Here is a 21,937-nt window from a genome sequence, read left to right on the forward strand (position 1 = left end):
AACAGTAAATCTTTTTCTAAATGACTTATACAGCATGAAGAAATAAATGTGTAAAATTACAGAGAACATATTTATTTTTTCACGCTGCCATCATTTCTTTCATTTACTACAGAATAACAGAAAAGGGCAACATGGTGCTGCAGCACTATGGCCTCACGGCAACAAGGTCCTGTGTTCGACTCCACCATCTGGCTCGACGGCTCTCCACCATGTTTGAGTGGGTAGTCTGGTTTCCTCCGACAGTCCAAAGACATGCAGTTAGTGGGGTTAGGTTAAGTGGATATGATAAAAAATTGCCCATAGGAGGGAATGTGAGTGTCTCTATGTGTTGATCTGTCCAGGGTGTACTCCGCTTCTTGCCCTGTAAAAGTCCTGATAGGCTCCAGCCAACCTGTGACCCTGATAAGGATAAGTGGAACAAAAAGTTCTGTAAAAGAAAGACAAAACAGAAATTTCTATAGTAAATAAAAAGTAAAGTAAAGAAATAACAGAAACTTTTCTGTCATTTAATTATTGATTTGTTACTTTATTACTTTATTTACTTTTGGAGTCTTTTGGCCTGGTGGCCAGTTCTGGCCACCAGGCCTCATATTTGACACCCCCACTATAAACAATTTTTAGTATTAAGTTACTTTAGCAAAAGGTTTACAGTAATATGTGTGGATTATTAGACTTTGTTGACTGGTGTCAGCAGAACCACCTGCTGATCAACGCCGGGAAAACGAAGGAGTTGGTGGTGGACTTCCGGAGACGCAGACCCACCACACTGACACCGGTGAACATCCAGGGAGTGGACATTGAGATAGTGGACTCTTATAGGTACCTGGGTGTTCACCTGAATAATAAACTGGACTGGAGCCACAACACTGATGCTCTTTACAGGAAGGGTCAGAGCAGACTCTACCTGCTGAGGCGACTGAGGTCATTTGGAGTCCAGGGAGCGCTTTTAAAGACCTTCTATGACTCTGTGGTGGCATCTGTCATTTTTTACAGTGTAGTATGTTGGAGCAGCAGTTTATCGGCAGCTGAGAGGAAGAGGTTGGATAAACTCATCAGGAAGGCCAGCTCTGTTCTGGGATGCACCCTGGACCCAGTACAGGTGGTGGGAGACAGAAGGACTCTGGCCAAAATAACATCTCTGATGGACAGAGTCTCCCACCCCATGCATGTAGATGTTGCTGAACTGCAGAGCTCCTTCAGTGACAGACTGCTGCATCCTAGATGCATGAAGGAGCGTTTCCGCAGGTCCTTCCTCCCTGCAGCTGTCAGACTGTACAATCTGAACTGCTCCCAACAAACATAGATGTTTACATCAATGCTGTAACTGCAATAAGTTAGTTAATTAACCAATTCACACTACAACCAGGTTTGCCTCTTACCTGTAATTATTTTTATTTAATTTAATAACTGTACAGTACTCTCTGTTTATAGTAACCATTGTCCTTAATGTAAATATGTAAGAAAAATTGTGTATGTTTCTGTTCCGTGTCCTGTGTACTGTTTGTAGTATATTTGTCTTTTTGGCTGCTGTTACAACCAAATTTCCCCTTGTGGGACAATTAAAGGATTATTCTATTCTATTCTAAAGACAAAAGGTTTGGAGCACCATGCTTGTAAACATATGTTGCATTTCTTTCATTTAAATATCCATCATCCATCCACCTATTATCAATTAACCTCACATTCATAAAAACAAACGTACAGTGTTTGGGTGGGGCACACTTTAAACGAGTAATTGGCATTTAAATTTTATTTTATTGGAATGTCTTCAAACTGAAAACTTTTCAACAGTGTTATTGGAAGCGGCTATAGGCGCAGTTATCATATTTAACTTTACTGTTTGTTTTTGCGCGCATCGAACGCACATCACTTAATCTAACGGTTGCCTCGTTTAGATCTTTGTTTGTAACCAAATGTGACTCATATCTAAACCAGAAAATTCCGCTGAAGTCTCATCTGTGACACTGTCGTCTCTTTACACCCTCGTTCAGTACACTTCCTGACAGACATCACTGACGGCTCACTGACAAATGAGAAAGGGAACGGAAATCCTATCCATCAATTCTGTCAGACTGCTGGATGCTTCAGTATATTAGAGACAACCCACCACTAGCCCACAACTGTGCGCCACGACCTCTCGGTAACTTCTGGATTACTGGAAAGCAGAGGGGATGAGACTACCAGAAAACATGCCCCTGCTGAGTCCTTATCTTCTCTTGCAGTAGGCTGAAGAGGAACTGCGCTTCCAAACCCACAACACACCACAGGATAGAAATGGAAAGCTCAAACTCTACGCACGGACCTTATTCAATAAACGAGACCACGACTCAGAATTCACAAACAGACCGTGTCGAGAAATCAATCAATTTACCGATTTTTATGTTTGCTGGAGGCGCCGTTGGGAATTTAATTGCAATAATCGTTCTTTCGGTATCAAGACAGCAGCGCAAATCTTCAGCTTTCTACACGCTGGTGTGCGGGCTGGCGGTGACGGACCTGCTTGGCACCTGCCTGGCCAGTCCGATAACTATAGCCAACTACCTTAACCCCAATGTGCTGTTGGACCAACATGTCTGCGAGTTTCAGTCCTTTTTGTTGCTGTTTTTCGGTTTGACCGGACTCAGCATCATATGCACCATGGCAGCAGAGCGATACCTGGCCATATGCTGCCCGTACACCTACCAGCGGTGGGGAGTGGACCGACGCTTTGCGCAGAAGCTTCTGCTCTTCATCTACATCAGCCACATCTTCTTTTGCTGCCTCCCAATGATGGGCATGGCGAATAGCACACTGCAGCCGTCCGAAACCTGGTGCTTCATCGACTGGAGGAAACACGACCCCGTGTCCACCACCTACTTCGTCCTGTACAGCGTCGTTAGCCTGCTGCTGATCCTCGGCACCATCCTGCTGAACCTGGTGGTGTGCGGCGCGCTGCTGATGATGCGCCAGAGGGTCGTGCAGCTGCCCGTCACCAGAGGCAGCGTCCGCGAAAGGTGGAGAGCTCTGTCCTCGGCCGCAGAGACTCAAATGATCGCGGTGCTGGTGATGACTTCTGTGGTGGTCCTGGCCTGCTCAGCCCCACTAGTGGTAAGAGAAGTCTTTAATTAACGAGCGGTGCGCAGAGAAACGTTGGTGTAACACTGCCTGGCACTTATAAACACGAGGAATTACCAGTATTGTACTGATTAGTACCGACGCAGCAGTGCGAAACATGCATTTTAACGTTGTTAGCTTTAATTAAAACTGGCCAAAAATAATTTTACCCACTTTCCAGCTTATCCTGGTATTTTTCCTCTAAAGCGATGCACGCAGTTAGCCTGAATTTCACAGGCAACAACTGCCTGTGAAATAACGAGGAACTACTTAAATCTGTAAAAGGACCTAAAAGTGGACCAACGTAGTGCTTGATTTGCTCAGTTTGCTTGATTCGAGCAAATATTTTCAGTACTCCAGAAGTTCAACTTAATATAATTGGATAAATATATATCCTACACACACAACAATATGTATCATTAAAATGACTACAGCTGAAAACTTCTGGTGACAGTTTAGTAGGGCTACCTTCACATTTTATGCATTTTACTTCCATGCCAGTTCATCAAATATTCTTGTATATTTGATGAATATATTCTATATTGTTTTCTAAAGTCCAGTCATTACCTGGTCACGGTGGTTAGCACTGTTCCCTCACACCAATAAATTCCCAAGTTTGAAGCCTTTCTGTGTGGAGTTTGCTTATTTTGCCTGTGTACTGTGGCACTAAGGCTTCCTCCCACAGTCCAAAGACAGGAGGTTAGGTTCATTCTAAACTGCCTATAGGTGTGATTGTGAATGGTTGTCTGCAACAGGCTGGTTACCGGTGCAGGGTGTAATCTGCCTTTAATTGGATAAAATTTGATCATTTCTCTTCACCTCATACAGGGACGTTATATTTTGGCTTTTCAGAAAAGCCATGAAGTGTTTACACTGTGTTAAACAATGTGGATTTTATTGTGTTAGAAAATAAAGTCCCTGTCTCCAGAACAGACTTTATTAGTCATTTTCTGCTCAAAGCTAACGTTTAGTTTTTATACTTACAATGTCCAGCTAAACCCAAATAGCAGAAATTAATAATGCAACTCAAACAGCTTGCAAAATATTTGTAACCAGAGGTGTAGTCTACATGAGGACACTGCCTTAATGTTGAGTTTGCTCATTCAATCCAGGAACCCAGGAATTTGATTTGATTTGATTTGACAGACTTTTCTTTTTTAAGATGACAAAACAGGAAATCTTCCTGCTTATGAGCTGTTAACAGTCTAAAGAAATATATTATAACAGCTCCTTTTTTCTGTTTTAAGGTTCGTGTGTTTGCAAACTGCTTCAGTGATGAAAAAAACTTCAAAGCAGACCTGGCTGCCATCAGGATAGCCTCAGTTAACCCCATCCTTGACCCCTGGATCTACATCCTCCTCAGGAAGTCCCTGTTCCGCCGGTTCCTCGGTTTATCCAGGCGAGGCAGCAGCAGCCGCAGCAGCTCCCCTCCTTTAGCGCAAACCTCCCTGTTTACTACCAGCATTGTGAAGGACAGCAGCGTGTTCACCCAGCTGATGTGCAACGCCAGCATCATCACTCAGCTGCCCGCTACTGTCACATTTACTCCGCGCGACACGGAGAGAGCCTCCAGCAGACTTGACTCTGCTGAGTGAGCACATATTTGACACCGATGAATGTTTGCTGCGTTATGGAGGCATGAAGAGCTTCACACGCGGCCGAAGACTCTCTCTCAGAGCCGCTGATGATGAAGATGTGGTGGGCCCACAACACGGAGGGATCCCCAGAGCTCCTGGAGGATTATTTATTGACTGAAAGAGTTGTGTGTCACGGGGCTGACAAGGAAAGAGAAACAATGTTTGATTGAGTTGTTGTTACTGAAGTGCAATGATAGATCGAGCCTTTCCATTCTGTCCAACCTCCCCATGTGGCTTCCGCCTAGCTGAGACACTCTTTCGCTAGACGAATGTCGTCTCTCATGGGGCTCACCTCCACCTTTCCCCTTCCACCTTCCTCCAGATGTCTCTGACAGTGCCAAAGTACCATGAGATGGTTCTTGTGATGGACAGGATCCTCCCTCAGCTCCAACTGTGTTTATGGAAAACTCCCCGATGGTTTGTGTGGGTTTCGTTATTTCTTTTTCATCAGGAGAAACATATGAAATTAATAAAGCACTGACCAAAATATGCTGATGGTTGTTTGTAATAAAGACTCATGTTTGCACTAGAAAATCAGTCAACTGTCTTTGTCCTGAAATGAACTCATGGGCGCAATAAGAGCCAAGTGAAAATGATGAGAGGTCACATCAACAAAGAAAAAGTACATAGGGTGAAAGAGAAGCAAAAAACCACATCCACTTGATCTCTTTCTTTATGACAAATACATTGAAAACAAAACCAAAAAAACCACCACGCCAAAAAACAGATGCAGGGAAATCAGGTCATTAGTCATTATGTGTAGGCAGGTAAGCACTAAAACACTTTCGCCTTAATGCTAACAGTCTGCACTCCTGTGTAGAGAAACACTAAAGAGCTGTCACTGGTGGCTAACTGAGGCTGCCAGCATCCATCATAACATGGAAAGAGGAGAAAGTGAGCTCCGTGTGCCCAACAAAGACACGCTGCAGATGTGCGTCCTCCTCTGAAAGATCACATGGAGCCACATAAAAGAAACTTGTGCCTGTTGTTACCATACCGACTTCTTGTAAACACAGTCTGGTGTAAACAAACATGACAGCGTACACTCGGAGCTTCAAGTAAATCATTCAGTTCTACTTAAAAGTGCTGACATTTGTGCTGCATTATTAATTTGTGCCCACTAGGGGGAACTAACTGACATTTTTTTAAATATATCATCAACATGTGGTTTTGCCTTTGGGAAACTGGGAGATAAATAAGGTTTTAGCTCCTAATCAAATACCAAATTGCCATTTTATTCATCACCACTTTGTATATTATCTGCACAACAGTGGCAGAGACACTGGAAAGTTTTTAAGTGAAGAAGCACACATTTGAGGCCAGGAAGAAACACACATGACAGAACAGAGCGACTGAAATGTCATGTTAGATTTATACACGCTCTCCTGAAATTAAATGCTGCACACACATAATCAAGATACTTGGACCTGATACTTGAAACTGTGCATCAACAGGGAAGAAAGGTGATTTAAGGGACGTTAATCGTGTTTCAGAAACTGCTGATCCGCTGGGATTTTCCTGCACAAAGATTTAAAACATCCAGTCAAGGGAGTTTCTCTGAGTGTAAATGGCTTGTCAAAAACAGAGGTCAAAGAAGAACAGATGTTTTGAGATGACCAAGGTGTGTAGAAGAACATGTGTGAATGAAACTTGCTGAACCCTGAGGCAGATTTATACAGCAGCGGGACAACAGGAGACTGGAAATACATTACCTCAGGGGTGGGCAATTCCAGACCCAGAGGGCCGGTGTCCCTGCAGGTTTTAGATGTGTCCTTGAACCAACACAGCTGATTTAAATGGCTAAGTTAGCTCCTGCAGTTCTCCAGAGGCCTGGTAACGAACTAATCATGTGATTCAGGTGTGTTGACCCAAGGTGAGATCTAAAACCTGCAGGACACCGGCCCTCGGGGCCTGGAATTGCCCACCCCTGCATTACCTGGTCTGATGAATCCCAATTTCTGCTGCAGTATTTGGATGGACGGGTCAGATTTAGGCATCAAAAACACAAAAGCATGGAATCATCCCGTTTGTATCAGTGGTTCAGGCTGCTGGTGGTCTAATGATCTCAGTGCACTTTGACCCCAGGAAAACCCACTGAGCATCGCTTAAACGCCACTCCCTATCCGAGTATCGTTGCCGACAGCGTCCATCCCTTCATGAGCACAGTGTACGCTTCAGAGGATAAAAATCTCAAATCGTTTCATGCTGGTCTCTTGAACATGACCGCGAGTTCACAGATTCACCAGATCTCAATCCAACAGAGCATCTTTGGGATGCGGTTTCATATCATGAATAATATATTTCCCTTTAACACTTTAAGCAATAGATGGTAATCCTCAACTGCAAGACACATTATCAATATTTAAACCTTATTAGAAAGAAACCTTTTTACTGCAGAGGCCTTTTAAGAATATTTGGCTGCTAACACTTTTACTATACTGGGATTTTTATTCATACTATTCATTATTCATACTTCTTTTATCAAACATTTATCAGTTAAGAGAACACGCAAACATTTTCAGTCTTCAATTGTGTATTTATTTAAGCAGACAAGACTGTGCACCCCCTGTACAACATTTCTGTACACAGACACCATAAATAAAAATCTAAAAACATCAGTTAAGTAAAAATTCTTTCTAGAGATCCATTGAAGAGACACAAAAATAATTATACAAGTTTTACAAAGTATTCTCCCCCTTTCTCGTCAACATTTACATCCCATTAAAAAGCTTTATGACAGACAGAGAGAGGAAATTTAAAATAATTCGCCTTGCAAACTTTCTCCCACTTTCAGAAACAGAGAGCCGGCATGAACCGTCCACGTGTCCTACGTGTTATCGTTTAGGAATTCCACGTCTTGTGGCCGAGCTGACAGAAGGCCTCTCTCTGGTGGCGCGTCAGCATCAGAAGGATTACAACCTTTCTTTTGGCAACAGGAAGAAATAAGTGAGGAAGAAAAAAAAAAAAAAAAAAAACACGAAGAAAAGGCGAGATGGTCTAAAACCGTTAGCTGCACTCTGCATGTGACTGGAAGCAAAATATTCTTGAGCCGTGACGCGATCGTGTCAATTTCTTTGTAAATCACACTTCTAAAATTTTCTTGGCTCTTCATCTAATACAATACTTCCCATCTGAGATCTGTGAATTACTGCACCAGTCTGGTAAGAAGAAGACGAGTCATTTTCTTAATGGGTGAAGAGTTCCCTCCTGCTGTCTGCAAAAACAATTTACACTTGTATTATTGTAGATTTAAAATCATGCCCGTGCATCTTGCAAGACTGAAACATTTCAGATTTGTCAATGTTCACATTAGCAGTGGCAGAAACTGCAAAGACATTGCAGTGAAATAATAAATAAAACCGCACGTTTCTTTATCTTTAAGCTCCGTTTTGGGCTCCACCAACTCATTAAAACATATCTGGATCTTTATTATAAACGAAATCTCCCCTTCTTAAAAACTGATTCTTATTAAAACTACTTTTTAAATGTCTGCAAAACCACTGAGCGCTTCCACAGAGATAAAGAAATGGGCTCTTTAATTTGCTGCCGTCACTCCACTATGAGCGACACAATCACATTTTTCCCATCGGATGCAAAACTGAAACTATGCTGCTCGGTAGATAAAGGCTGAGATGATTAAATCTAACATTTGAAATGGATGCTGAAGTCATAGAAGTTTGAATTCATCACTTTGTTTGTTTTTATTTATGGTTACCGTTTACGGTGGGGAAAATGTCACGAAGGCCAACACAAACAACAGACAGCCTCAAAGTGAACAACAGACAACAACACACAAACTATATTTCAAAACAATGGACAGCGAGTTTGGTTGTATTGCAATGTTTCTGATTACTCAGTGTAAGAATTATTTTAGAGGACTTAAATTTCAGTAATTTAATAAAAAATAAAATAACATGGTGGCAGTTAATAGCTAGTTTTCTCCATGAATCTAGAAAGGAGTAAACAGACACGTTTTGGAGACACTGGTTTGTGATGGGGAAAAACCCACCAATCACTGAATACTGTGACAGCATTTAATTAATAACCCTCCCCAAAAACCATAAAAGAAAACAAGCTCACAACCGACGCTCGATTCCAAAGCAACAGAGTCACAAAAAAAGAAAAACTGTCTTCCTGCACTTTACAGAGATGCTCAGTAATGCAATCAGTAGTGACGATAGAAAGCCCACCTGAAATTACAGGTGAATCTTTCATTGCACAATCCAAACCTCTGTCCAGTGACTCTATGACGCCAGTGTTGACAAATTAAAAGAAAACACATCAAGTGGTTTGAAGACGTGCAAACTCGACACGGCGTTCTGTTTTTAATAACTGAAACATGACAGAGCAGCTTTTGGTTCAGGCTGAGCTTGAACCAAAGCTTGAAGCTTCGCAGACTGATAAATACAAATAAACCAAAAAAAAAAAAAAAGTCTCAACACCTCCATTATATTTTATGTGGTGGGATACAGAAGAAACAAATACATCCTTCATGCATGAAGCTGCGCATCTTTTGTTATGCAAATCTAATTTTAGGCCTTATTCATTCATTCAAAGACATAATCGTACAAGAGCTTTTTCTAAGCTGACATCCACGCACACACAAACTGGAGTGTCGGTGTGTTCAGGATACTTTGACGAGCAGCTGGGAATTGAACCGCCAGCCTTCTGATTAGTAGACGACCCGCTCAACCTCCTGAGCCACATTTATACCAACAAATAATACATTAAGCTATTTTCTGTTTCACCAGGGAGAAGCACAGATCTGTACGAGGTCACTGACCTTTCTAGATAACAGAAATGGTCTCGCTCTTCGTTCAGCGATGTGGTTTTCATAAGTGTTTGGCTTTATTAAACATTTATGAACATCAATGGACTCATCCGCTTTTAATTTGGAGCATTTTTCCTAATTGGGCACTTTTATTAGTGGGAGTGTGGATATCGATTGAATGCATACAGTCTGTGGCTATGCTAGAGGCTCTGTGAGGTTTTTAACTATATAGAATATCATTACATCCCATCTTGATTGTTGATATGTTTCAATCTGGACAGAAAGAATGAACGACTAACACTTGGTGTTGAAAACATTGCCAATCGCAATATCAGATCAAACCTACAAAACCCACTATATTCCCAAGAACTCCCATCAGCGTTAAGGCTAAAATTTATTCACTGATGACTAACTCAACAGTTTGTATCTCCCCACATTGTCTCAAGTAAATTTTAAAGAGAGAGAAAAAAAAGACATGAAATGCCAAAACCTAAAAATTTTAAGGATCTTGACTGAACTGAAAGACACGACAGACTCGTAATTCGGTGCACGTCAACATTCACAGTGATGGTTACAGATGACGTCCTTTCCTCTCAAAGTAAACAAACTAGAATGTTATGGCTGCAAACAGTCGTGTGGAGATCCTTTTCCAGCTACCTTCCAGGCCGATACAAACAGATTCTAACCGTCGCGTTCAGTCAGTACCAAAGAAATAAAAAAAGACCTACACCAAAGCTGACTCAAAATGAAGTTTAGACAGGGAGAGAGAAGGGGTGGGAGAGGTCACATGACTGGCCCGTGATGTCAGACACCTCATTCTTCAACACAAACAGCCCTCAGTCTCCAGGTGATTGAGACCTGTCTTTGAGCCGCCGGGCTACACGCAGTAATGTCTATGACAGCTACCAGAGTGAGGACGAGTCCTCCTTTACACCACATATTGGTGGTTGCTGCTGTAGTTTGTCGTGTAGGTCTGCTGGCTGTACTGGAAGTGGTCAGTCAGGACGTGGTTCCAGCTGTGCTGCTGCTGCTGCTGCTCCGGGCTGTGGGGGAAAGGCACTGACCCGTTGGCCTGGATCTTCTCCAGCGCCGGGTTGTCAAAGGACATCAGGTCCTGTTTGGAGTCCGGCAGCAGCTTCTTCTCCTTGTTAGCGTCATACTTGGCCTGTTGGCAAAGGACAAGAGCAAAAAGATTTGAAATCAACCAGGTTTTAAATGTTGGATCACCTGAACTGACCACGTAGGTCAAAATTAGGGCTGCACGATTAATCGTTAGAAAATCGCGATCTCAATTCATACTTATGTGTGATCTCATTTCCAAATGACAACGATTTAAAAAAAAGAAAGAAAAAAAAAGACGACGACGATTGTACCGCATTTTGATCCGGGACGTAATCTGCATGAAAACAAGCGCTCACTCTTCCTGCTCAACAAATGACAAGGGCAGAGCCTTATACCAAGTGATACAGAAGCTGGCTGCTAAAATTAGCAGGGAAAAAACAACGGAGAGCACGTCAGGGATGACGAGAAAGTGACAGGAGAAAATCCGTCCCGGTCAACCACCCAAACATCAATAACGGGAACCTTATACAGCGCTTCCCTATACCCGTCGAACTCCCGCAGGCACAAAGAAATTACGGAGGCTATTACTTATCACCTGACCAAAGATATGGCTCCATCAACACTGTGCAAAACGAGGGATTTAGGAAAATGATCAACACCCTAGACAAACGCTACGCAGTGCCGTCCTGCAACTATTTTTCTATTGTTGCACTACCTGCTCTATACACGCAGTGTCGAGCAACGGTGGAGACGGAATTTCAAGCAGTACAACATTTTGCAGCAACGACAAAATGTGAGACATTTGTTGTTTTTATGTTTATTTATTGTTTTTATGTTCAGTCTCAACTGTTACGAAGTTGATGTGCAGTTAATAAGTGCAATAAATATTTATACTGGAAATGAAAATCGTGAGAGAATCGTGATCTCAATTCTAAGCAAAAAAAATCGTGATTCTCATTTTATGCAAAATTGTGCAGCCCTAGTCAAAATGGTCAAAGAAGATAAATGAGTGCAAAAGAGGAAAGCAGCTCAAGTTGGATTGATGGTAAAACTACTGGAAGAAGTCCTTTAAGGGTGAAAGCAAAGCAGTCTGTGGACTGAAAATAAACAAGGACAGGAGTGTAAGAGGACTTGGGGGCTGGTAGAGAAGCAGATCCCTTAGAGACAGTAAGTTCCAGACCCTGAACTCTAAGTGCAACGTTTGTATGTTTCTCTTACACCATGACGTAAGAAAGGTGAAATTATTTATTGCGTGTGTGTTTTGACAACAATGACATAAAACAGGCTTGCATCACATCCAATTTAAACAACAGAAGCAAGTGCATGTTGCATCGTGCCTTAATGGATTAAATGCACATCTTTATAATGAACTTTCGCTCGGGCTGACTGACCTTGTTGTAAAGGAAGACTCCGACGATAGCCGTCATCATTCCCAGGACGTTTGTCAAACTGACGGGATTTCGCAGCATTAGCAGCGAGATGCTGATGACCATGATCCTCTTGGTGGCGTTGGCGACAGCGTAGCTGAGCGGGCTGACGATGTTGAGTATACTGAAGGCGATGACGTTCTGAGCGAAATTGCAGAACCCGCTGATGAGCAGCAGGATAATGGTACTCATGGACCCCGAAACATCCGTCTGAGACGAAAGGAGTTAGGTCAGATAAAGCTCACGGTCACCGAGGCGGCTCTAGTTCACGCCAGACTCTTGCTGCTACTCACCAAGTCTCCATTCACCAGAAACACAGAGAGGTCCACCAGAACCCAGGTGGGCAGCATGAAGATCACAGCGTTAAAGCCCAAAATGTTCAGCAGCCTCAGGTGGTGGACCCGCGTGTCACGCAACACCTGTAAGAACACAATAAAACCTTAGGCTGCAACTCTGTTAATGCGTCTTTAAACTGATATAAAGAACTCTGTAAGCATTTCAGCACACTTTCAGAAATCTCCATTTCTTTATTATACACTCGAGAGATTTAATAACGCACCACTCTATTTTTGGCCTAATCTGGGAAGACCTTTAATCTGTTAAGAAAACTATAGCTGCCTTTTTGATAACATGTGAGACTTGGTCACACCCGACTGATTATTGTGAGCAATCCTGTGTCGTCACAAAACCTTTATCTGGCTAACGCACCCAAGCCTATTAAAAAAAAAGAAAAAAAAGGCACCACAGGTTTGGAAAAAATGACGTGTGAGATTTCCAAGACTGGGGCAACCTGAGTGGGATCGTGCCACTGGGATGCTGGAGGAAAAACCCGTGAAGTTGTTTGAATGCAACAGGACAATCCTCCTCGGCAGACTCAGACAGTCAAAAAAAAAAAAGTAATACTGCGTTATTAAATCCCTTGAGTGCATTTTCATTTCCTCTTTGTTAATGTGTCATAAGTAGGAAACCACAGCTAAGAGAAGGAGATCCTACATCAACTCTTTTCCACCCTTTGAGACTCAAAAAGTGGCAGTTAAACTGTGGCTATGATTTGAATGAAAAAACAGGAAGTCTCTAACAATGTCTGCTGGTTCATTTGGACATTTTTCAGAGAAGAGAAAAAAAAATCAGCAGATCAGCACACGTGGCACACAGCAACATGAGGGTGGATTACCTTTTTGGAGAAGATGTTCTGCAGTGAGAAGCAGAGCGTGGCAGCCAGAGCGCTGATTAGTCCCGTCATATTAAAGGACAGCTCGGTCACTGTGGCCAGCAGCACCCCACCAATGATGGGAATGAGCGATACGTATACCTAAGACCACACAAAGCACAAACTGTTTCATCACTTACATCTAAAGCAACACATTTAGGAAATTTCATTTCCAGTGCAGGAAATATTTTGCCCTCTCTAGCAAAGATGGCAGGTTTATAAAAATAAATTAGCAACCATGTTTGTAATCAATGAACTGCTTTAATTCATTCATAAATATGCATCCAATCGATATAATGGTCTAACAGACAGTAACAGTAACATAGAGAGAGAGAAGTATTTCCCATGAGAAACTGTGCTGATGTACTGCTGGCAGTAACGCCTGTAGCTTATCAGGAACAAACTCAAAGTCTACAGATGACATGTGTTTATAAATATCTGTTTTGGCTGAACAGCTGGTGAAACTTGGTCTTGAAAATAATAAAATTAACTTTTAAGATAAACAAGCAGAGAGTTTCTGTTGTCTCACAACATCCAGATGATTCACTGATTGAGCTATTAGTGAATACATTTTGTAGATGAACTGAAAAAAGAAAGTAGTAATTGTAGCCAAATGAGTAAGAATGTGAGCAGCTTGGTGCCTCGTAATGATACAGTGATGTGAAAGAAACGTTTCACAGGCCTCTATACTCCATGATTTAATCGCTTATAGAACCACCTTTAAGAGCAATAATTAAAAGTAACTGTTTTCTGTATGACTAGGGCTGTTCGATATAACGATATATATTGGATGACGATATAAAAACGTCTATGTTTCATTTTACGGTATTGTTTGTTTCGTGGTGTCGCAAAATAAACTGTTTACGGCAATATTTTTTTCATCGTTTTGATGGTCACTGTAGTGGATATATTAATTTATTAAAGTTCTCTCTTTCGCTTATATTTAATATAACCACACTACGGACGGACAAGCGCCTGTTTTTATGGGTTGTCGTTAGCAACAACGACGGTAACAGCATCGCGTGTCCGCTTGTTTATTTTCCACATAAACCTTTCACAATAAAGCTCAAGATCCTGTTGAGACTTTTCAAAATAAACAGAATCACATGAAAAAGTATTATTGACGGATGAGAAGCAAAAAAAAGAGTCATCAGGAGCTAAAAAATAAACCTTAGACTCAAACGTTAGAACAGGCTTTTCCCCGCAGCACGCCGTGTAATAAATACTCACAAAGAAAACGGCGGTCGTTACAACTTATGTCTAAAAATTTGTAGTTTCATGCATTGGTTAAAACACTTGACTCCACGACGCCCAGCTGGAAACACTTCACCTACCCGAGAGTCACAGAATTTACAGAAAATATTAAATTTTTTGTGATTTATATTGTTATCGGACGATAGATGTTTTATATCAGGATATGAGATTTTGGTCATATCGCACAGCCCTATGTATGACTATCAGTCTCTCACATTATTGTGGATGAATTTCTTCTTCACAACATTGCTTCACTTCATTGAGGTGTGTGGTTTTTTGTTTATGCACAGCTCTCTTTATGCCCTGCCACAGCACTTCAGTCAGGTTGAGGTCTCGACTTACATGATGCAATAACTTGATTGTTTTCTTTTTCAGCCATTTTGCCTGTTAACTCAGTTTAGGACTGTCTTTGCTGTCAGACAGGTGGCCTTGGTTCATGGTTATTGTCGCCCTCCTGTTGCTGTAAAACAAGCCTAAACCATCACTGCTCCACCACCGTGCTTGACAGCAGGTATGAGGTGTTGCTGCTGATATGTTGTGCTTGGTTTTCGCCGATTGTGGTGTTGTGCATTATGGCCCAACATCTCCACTCTGGGCTCGTCTTTCCAAAGAACACTGTTCCAGAAGCCTTGCAGTTTGTTTAGATGTAACCTTTTAAGTTGGTCCTTAAATTTCTTTCTCCTGGGAACCCTTCCAAACAAATCATACTTGTTCAGTGTTTTGCTAACATTACTATCATGAACTGGGGTGAATCTGATGGGACATCTACTCCTGGGAAGCCTTTGCACTGTATTAACAAACACCAGACCAGCAAATTGCCAAAATGACTGCTTTTATAGAGGCGGTCACACTTGCTGATGATCAGTTATTCAAGGGCATTTAATTAGTAGCTCCTGGCTGCTACTTATCCTCTTAACTCCTATGAAAGCAGTAAGCGTGTAGTACATGGAGTCGTGTAAAAACTCTTTCATATGACTGGATAAACATTGGTTCGTGTTAATTTGGTCCGCACCTCAGAGAAAATGTGAAGCAACATTTCCAACACTGAATTAGTAAAACCCAAACATGACCACATTTTCACCCACTGAAAAATAAAGAGATAACGAGAAGTGGAAAATTTCCAAAAATGGTTGCTACACTGCACAAGAAGACATAATTTCATGTTAATGTGTGTTCGTGTATTTCTAATCTTCAGCACAGCGATTAGTCCAGAGTGTGCAGCTGGACCTGGTAACTCTGCTTAGACATACACTTGAGGTGAACAGCTCATCTACAGATTCATTTGCATCCTGAAATACAGCGTTCAGCACTTGTTATGAAACCCACTTGTGCACCTACACACTCACCCACTCAGCCCCCAACAAACCACTCTGAAACTAAAAAAACTAAACAAAAAATAAACTAAACACTGAACAGCAAATAAATGCTCTCAAGCTATCAAACCACTCTTTATCTCACATGAGCAAAACGCACAAGACCAATAACACAGCCTCCAACTGAGCTAAACCTCCCAAAATTTCCATTAGTATCATTGTGACCCAAACTGAACTGCTGCAGCACAACATACTTAAACTAGCTCCATTAATGTGTTGTTTAATAATTAACCAGTCTCTTAACTGGATGCACTACAAGGAAACAGTTCCCAGTAAAAACTTGTTCACACACCCTCATGTTAAAAGTTAACTTCTGATAACACATCAAAAGTGCAGGTGCATCCAAAACAAAAAACAAAAAGATGCAGGTCTACTTACTGGCATCACAAAAATATACAGCGGGGACAATGTTGAACCTTCAGGGAGGAGTTTTCTATTTTGGTAAAGGCCCAGATTTGTGTCCTAATTCAGGTGCTCCAAATTATTTTGGAGATTTAGACTAAAGCTTAAAATTACACTCCACAGTGGTGTTGCAGTGGCCTGCATTGCATTGTCCTGACAAGGTGCTCTCCACATAAAACCCATCCAATATCATGTAGTCTACCAATTTTACCTAAAATATAACCATAAGCATAATGAAAGTCCATGTTTTAAACATTACATATTGATAAAGTGTTTTATGAGATGTATTATAATAAGTCTCATACAACTTCAGTTCTCACACATAGTAAGAGGTCATCAGAGCCATGTTGCCTCCCGTCTCAACACTGAACTGGAAGATAAACATTACGTGCTAATCTCAGACTCTGAAGACTTTCACATGACGCAAACTCTGTGTAAACATTTCGTTGCCATGGATCCAGTTAGGTTTTGAACACTGCATCTATGTTTAAGTTTAGACTTAAAACTTCCCTTTTTGATAAAACATATAGCTGGGCCTGAACAAGGTCAACCTGAATCCTGCCATAGGCCCCTGCTGCTGGGAGCTTCTCATGATGCACTTAGTGTGTCTTATTTACTCACTGTGTATTTATACATCACTTTGCATTTTAATAACTATTAAATAACTGTTTTAATAACTATTAAAATGCAAAGTGATGCATTCTGGCTCTATACCACAGACCCATCTTCCCCTTCTCCTTTCCATTGTCTCCAAGAGCTTCCTGGTTGTTGGGAGTGTCTATATATTATTGTATGTTCTTGCAGTATAAAGGTCACTGTTGTTGTCATTTGGTGCTATAGAAATAACATTGGATTGAAATGAACTGAAACTAAACTGACAGCTCAGTCTAAACCAGTAGAAACATGTTTTCCAGGAAGGGGACTGATATATAGTATATTTATTCTCATATATACAAGGCATACAACATTCATTAAAATTATTACAATTAAGCGATTGGTTTCTCTATTAAAGCCTGAATATAGAATGAAACACACACAGTTTTATATCCAAGTTCAATGTGATATTGAAATTAATATTTTTCAAAAGCCAACTTCTGTTGTTATTACATCCAAAAGTTTCAAGGTATTATCTCTAATGTTCCCAATATGAATTTCTGAAATACTCATATTTATGTACGGCAGGCAGAGCACAAGGTTTTAGTTTGATTTATGTACCTTCACATCCCTGCAGGAAGTTTATCTTTTACCAATAAGAAGACGGGATATGTGCTGGGTGCCATTACAATGTGTATTATAATGGTTTCGACAGACCTTCAAATCTGCTGCCAGAGATAACAGATCCAAATATTCGAAGATTTCAAGCATCCATTATTCTATGTCTGCAAGCTGCACTCCAGAGAGTCCGCAATCACATTTAAAACACTTGAAGGACAGAGCTCAAGTAGTTTTATTGATAATGGAATTTAAAATAGTCTTAAAGTAGATCTTTTCTTTTGAATATAAAAGACATTTTATTTGATGAAGGAATATAAGAAACTTGATCGGTGTTTCAGGAAGGGAGTTTTCTCATTTAACTCTAATTTAATACAAGTCTGATCAAAGTCAATGCAGCTTTCTCTTTTTCTAAGGAAATATGAGCTCAGCACTAATGTGTGTATATGACACATCAACCAAACAACTAATTACTTAAAAACGTCATGACATTAAGGACACCAGGATAACTCCCACATTATAATCAACAGTTGGACAGCTTACTGTACTCCTACATTCCCATCATGCTTTGTTTATTATTAAGAGCTGTGTATACTTCGTCATGAGCGAGGGGCAATTCCTGCACCAAACTATTTTAATCATTGCTGTGTGTCTGTCAGTGAGACTTTGTGGGAAGGTGGAGCAAAAAAACAATGGAAAGAGCAGTTACAATTTGGAGGGGAGCATTGCGGCTATCGTAGGCAGGAGCCTCGCGGAGTGATACGTACTGTGCTTCAACATAATATTACTGTATTGTGTGTGTATAACCTCTTTTTAAGTTTTGTGGATAATATACATGGTTATGCTGAGGATATGTCGGCCAATTTCCACTGGAAATGCCTTTTGGTTAAACTGTCAGCAAGGAATTTGCATTTGCACTGTTAAATTTTTATATAACTTTACTGCACATAAAAAACAGCTGCTTGTTTAAGTGAAAATACATTGATGGGGGTTTTTTTGCACTAATAAAGTTGTGGAGTTGTAAAGTATTTTGTCTAGTGTCAGTTATATCGTCATCACAAATTTTCAAATGTATATCGTAATAAATATTTTTGGTGATATCGCCCTGCTCTACTCACCACTACTGTCTCACGTTTCAAAGTGCACTCGATGAATGGCGAGAATTACCAATGCAGATAATCTTCAGTTGCAGTACAGTTCAATCGTTTTGATTGTGATATTAAAGTGCGACAATTTGTTGTTGCACAGACTGAGATAAAAAGCTAACAAAAAGCCTTAATGCAACCTTGCAGTGAAATGCACTCCAAGATATATTTAATTGATATGAGTTAACTACCAGTTGATGTACTGCTAATGCACGGTGTTGTGGTATGCATGGCCCCAAACCCAACTGTCTAAATAACGGAAGAAGAGAGGGGTTAAATGGGAATTTATTAGGCGAGTGTGGTCACCTGGTGTAAGAAAAAAAGCCCCTCTTCCTCTCTCACCTCCACCCTCCCTCAGAAGGTTTCATCAACTTTGTGGACAAAAGCCCCTACAGATGGCTGTAATATGAGATCCAGGACAGACACAGCAGCACTGTGCCACATCACCACTGCTGAGTCTCAGACAGAGCAGGCCTTGTCGTTAGCCGTGCTCAACCTACTCACCTTTGTGGTCTGCTTCTCTCTCATGATAATTCTCGACAGCAGCACAACCCATATCGGCATTGTAGCTTTGACTGTAAAAGACATGACAAGGAACGACGTTAGTTTCTTTTTTCTTAAACAAACATGAACTATTAACAGCAGCAAGTAGGCACGGTACGTCAGAGCTAGGCCCACACCTCTGTCAACATCCAACCTGTCACAAACCTGGGGTTTGCACACCTCCCTCGACTGCACTTGCTTCATTTAAACACAGACTAAAGCGCAACTCAGTTTATCACTATGGGTTTTTTTCCCTGAAAACCAATGTCAGAGTAGGCGCTCAGTACTGGCGTCACACAAAGTAGATAGAATGATTATTGTGTAGGTTCACAAGGTCAGAAGCTCATTCCTAAAGTAAAAACACTGATGCAACTGCTGTGGCTCCAAAACTCAGGTCAGAGGCGACAAAGATATTTTACAGTGACATTTTATTTACAGACTTGCTCTAAATCAGTTGTTATTAAGTATCTGCTAAACTTAATACAGAATTAAGTAAATAAAATTGAGACTTTCAGAGTTGTTTCAAGTTGGAACTTGTAACTACATTACAGTGCGATGGAGTTTGAAGGTGCAATTAATGAGAAATTCAACATGTGTTGCTAACTTGCAGAATCTGCAGGTAATAAGAGAGCGAGTGGAGAAACCAGAGCTGATGGAATTCATCTGCCACAACAAGTTCAAGGAGTCAGTGGAAACTAAATTGATGGAATAATCTTTAAATGACACAATAGATGCAAAAGGTGAAAGTAGTTCAAAAAGGTGCAGTTGATACATACCAGGGGAAATATTTGAATTGAACTTGAGGAGGGTTTAATATGTGTATTTCCATCTTTCACAGGATAAGAGGCACATGCTTCCTGCTTTTTTTCTTACAAATGCAGATCAACTATATAGTTCTTTTGGGGGCTGTAATTTGCGGTCCTATTAAATGAGAAGGTTCACCTTTTATTTGCAAAAAAAAGAAAAAAAAGAAAAAGAAATAGGGTGGGGAAAGAAGACAAAAGGGTTTTTAAATGTACAACATTTGTTTGATAGCTGTCTGTAAAGATTACCCTTGTGATTCAGATTAGTATTAATACTTTAATTTATGCATCTTGCACTATATTTTTCTTACATGTGCATTTTTAGTTTTGCATGTAGAGTATATTGTGGTTTTATACAGTTAGATGCTGTAAATCCATTGTGCTTGTATAATGTGGTTGTAAAAGTCCAACCAGAAACAAGGGTTGAGTTAGCAACAGATAATAACTGTTTTTCATGCTTTGTACTGGAAGTGCCAAATGGCCCTGTCCCTTAGAAGGGACTAAGAAAACATTCAGATTAGTGACATGATAATATTATTATGATACATTTTTATAGATTAAGCAGCCTGGTGTACATTTCCTGGGTGCAACATAATCACAGCCGGATCTTAATATTTCCTTTACTTTACCAACAGTATTCCTACACTATTATATAGTGGCTTTCGCTTCTTTCAGCTCAATAACAATGTTTAAAGGACTATGTGTTAGTATTAGCGGGTTTTTTTTTTTTTTACATTTATCAGCAGGTAGCCTCACAAAAATGTCACTTCAGCTTGTTAAAGGAGAAAAAAGCAGTTGCAGAGGCTCGCATGTTATATGGTGGTTTAACATCTAAGTTAGGGAAGCACGGCGGCTCATTAATGGACCCTCCCCCTTAGCTATGAAGCTAGCAAACAGCAGCATATTAGTAATTCTTTGGAGAGTCTAAAGCTAATTAGTTTATATTAAGAGGACACGAAGCGAGATTAATTAGCCTCATTAAAACAAGACCTACAGTACACAGATTCTACGTGGGGCCCACAGCCTGGTTAAATGCCGTGCCATCCTGCGGTAGCCGCGATGCTAACATTGGCTGACAGGACGGACACATCATCAAGTTACCCCGGCTGACAGGCTCCAGGTGGCGGCGCATTAAAATGAAAACAAAGCCGCTGTACTCACCGGTATGCGCGTACGACACGGGCACTTTCCATATGCTGAAGTGAGCCGACACGGAGGCAAAGTATTTTCCGAAAGCTAAAGGCAGGATGTACCACCAGTAGTACCTGCTCGGCAGTTCTGTTTTGGGGACTCCCCAAGCCCGCAACAGCGGGGGGAGGAAGACGACGATAGAGATGATATGAAAGAGAGAGACCGTGACCGGGTACGGGAATCCATTGAGGATGATTTTGTTGACAATATTTCCCCCCGAGCTGACCGTGTACCAGCACACACACAGCGAAACTATCCGGATCCCTTCCCTGACCGGGGTCCGCTGCACCGCAGCCATCTTCCAGCGCGGAGTGACGAGTCACCGGTGGTGTGGATGCACCGGAGAAGCTCATCCGTCACACTCACAGCCGCGAACGCTTCCGGGCGTGCCCTTCAAAATAAAAGACAACAGTGTCCGTCGAAAGATATTCACCGTGGGCGGAAGTGTACAGCTCACATCAGTAAATAAGCGTTAAAACCAAGGTTTTTATAGTAAGTTTTATACTATAGTTTTAACTTTAGTATTATTTAAATTAATTTAGTGTTAGTTTGGTTTAAAAAAATTCTTTCTTACAACTTGCTTGATTGATTGTCGTGTTTATTGAGATTATGGATGAGACTGTGAGTTAAGTGCTTTCAAAAAGTTTAATGTTTTTATTGCAATACCTGGATTAATTTTTCTAAACCTTGCCTCTGACATATGGCCTCCATACATAAAAATTAAAAAGACTGAACATTTTTAAACAATAAAAACTAAACTGAAACAAACGTAACTCTGAAAACTAACTGAATTAAAACCAAGAAGTCAAAATGA

General features: G+C 41.0%; 2 protein-coding genes across 2 annotated transcripts; one reads left to right on the plus strand and one right to left on the minus strand.

Moving 5' to 3' along the window:
- Positions 1 to 2,140: 2,140 nt before the first annotated feature.
- On the plus strand, positions 2,141 to 5,257 carry LOC102779073 (prostaglandin E2 receptor EP4 subtype-like). Its single transcript, XM_006792029.3, has 2 exons — positions 2,141 to 3,087; positions 4,341 to 5,257. Exons 1-2 carry the CDS (start codon positions 2,275 to 2,277, stop codon positions 4,686 to 4,688), a joined length of 1,161 nt encoding a protein of 386 aa, XP_006792092.2. The 5' UTR covers positions 2,141 to 2,274; the 3' UTR covers positions 4,689 to 5,257.
- A 1,997-nt stretch (positions 5,258 to 7,254) lies between these two features.
- slc35e1 (solute carrier family 35 member E1) lies at positions 7,255 to 21,466 on the minus strand. Its single transcript, XM_006792028.3, has 6 exons — positions 21,094 to 21,466; positions 19,091 to 19,161; positions 13,165 to 13,302; positions 12,284 to 12,409; positions 11,955 to 12,200; positions 7,255 to 10,666 (listed from the first exon to the last, which is right to left on the minus strand). Exons 1-6 carry the CDS (start codon positions 21,419 to 21,421, stop codon positions 10,430 to 10,432), a joined length of 1,146 nt encoding a protein of 381 aa, XP_006792091.1. The 5' UTR covers positions 21,422 to 21,466; the 3' UTR covers positions 7,255 to 10,429.
- Between the last annotated feature and the right edge of the window lie 471 nt (positions 21,467 to 21,937).

The sequence above is a fragment of the Neolamprologus brichardi genome, chromosome 15 (genome assembly GCF_056152115.1).
Source record: "Neolamprologus brichardi isolate AB-2024 chromosome 15, ASM5615211v1, whole genome shotgun sequence".
Taxonomy (NCBI): Eukaryota; Metazoa; Chordata; class Actinopteri; order Cichliformes; family Cichlidae; genus Neolamprologus; species Neolamprologus brichardi.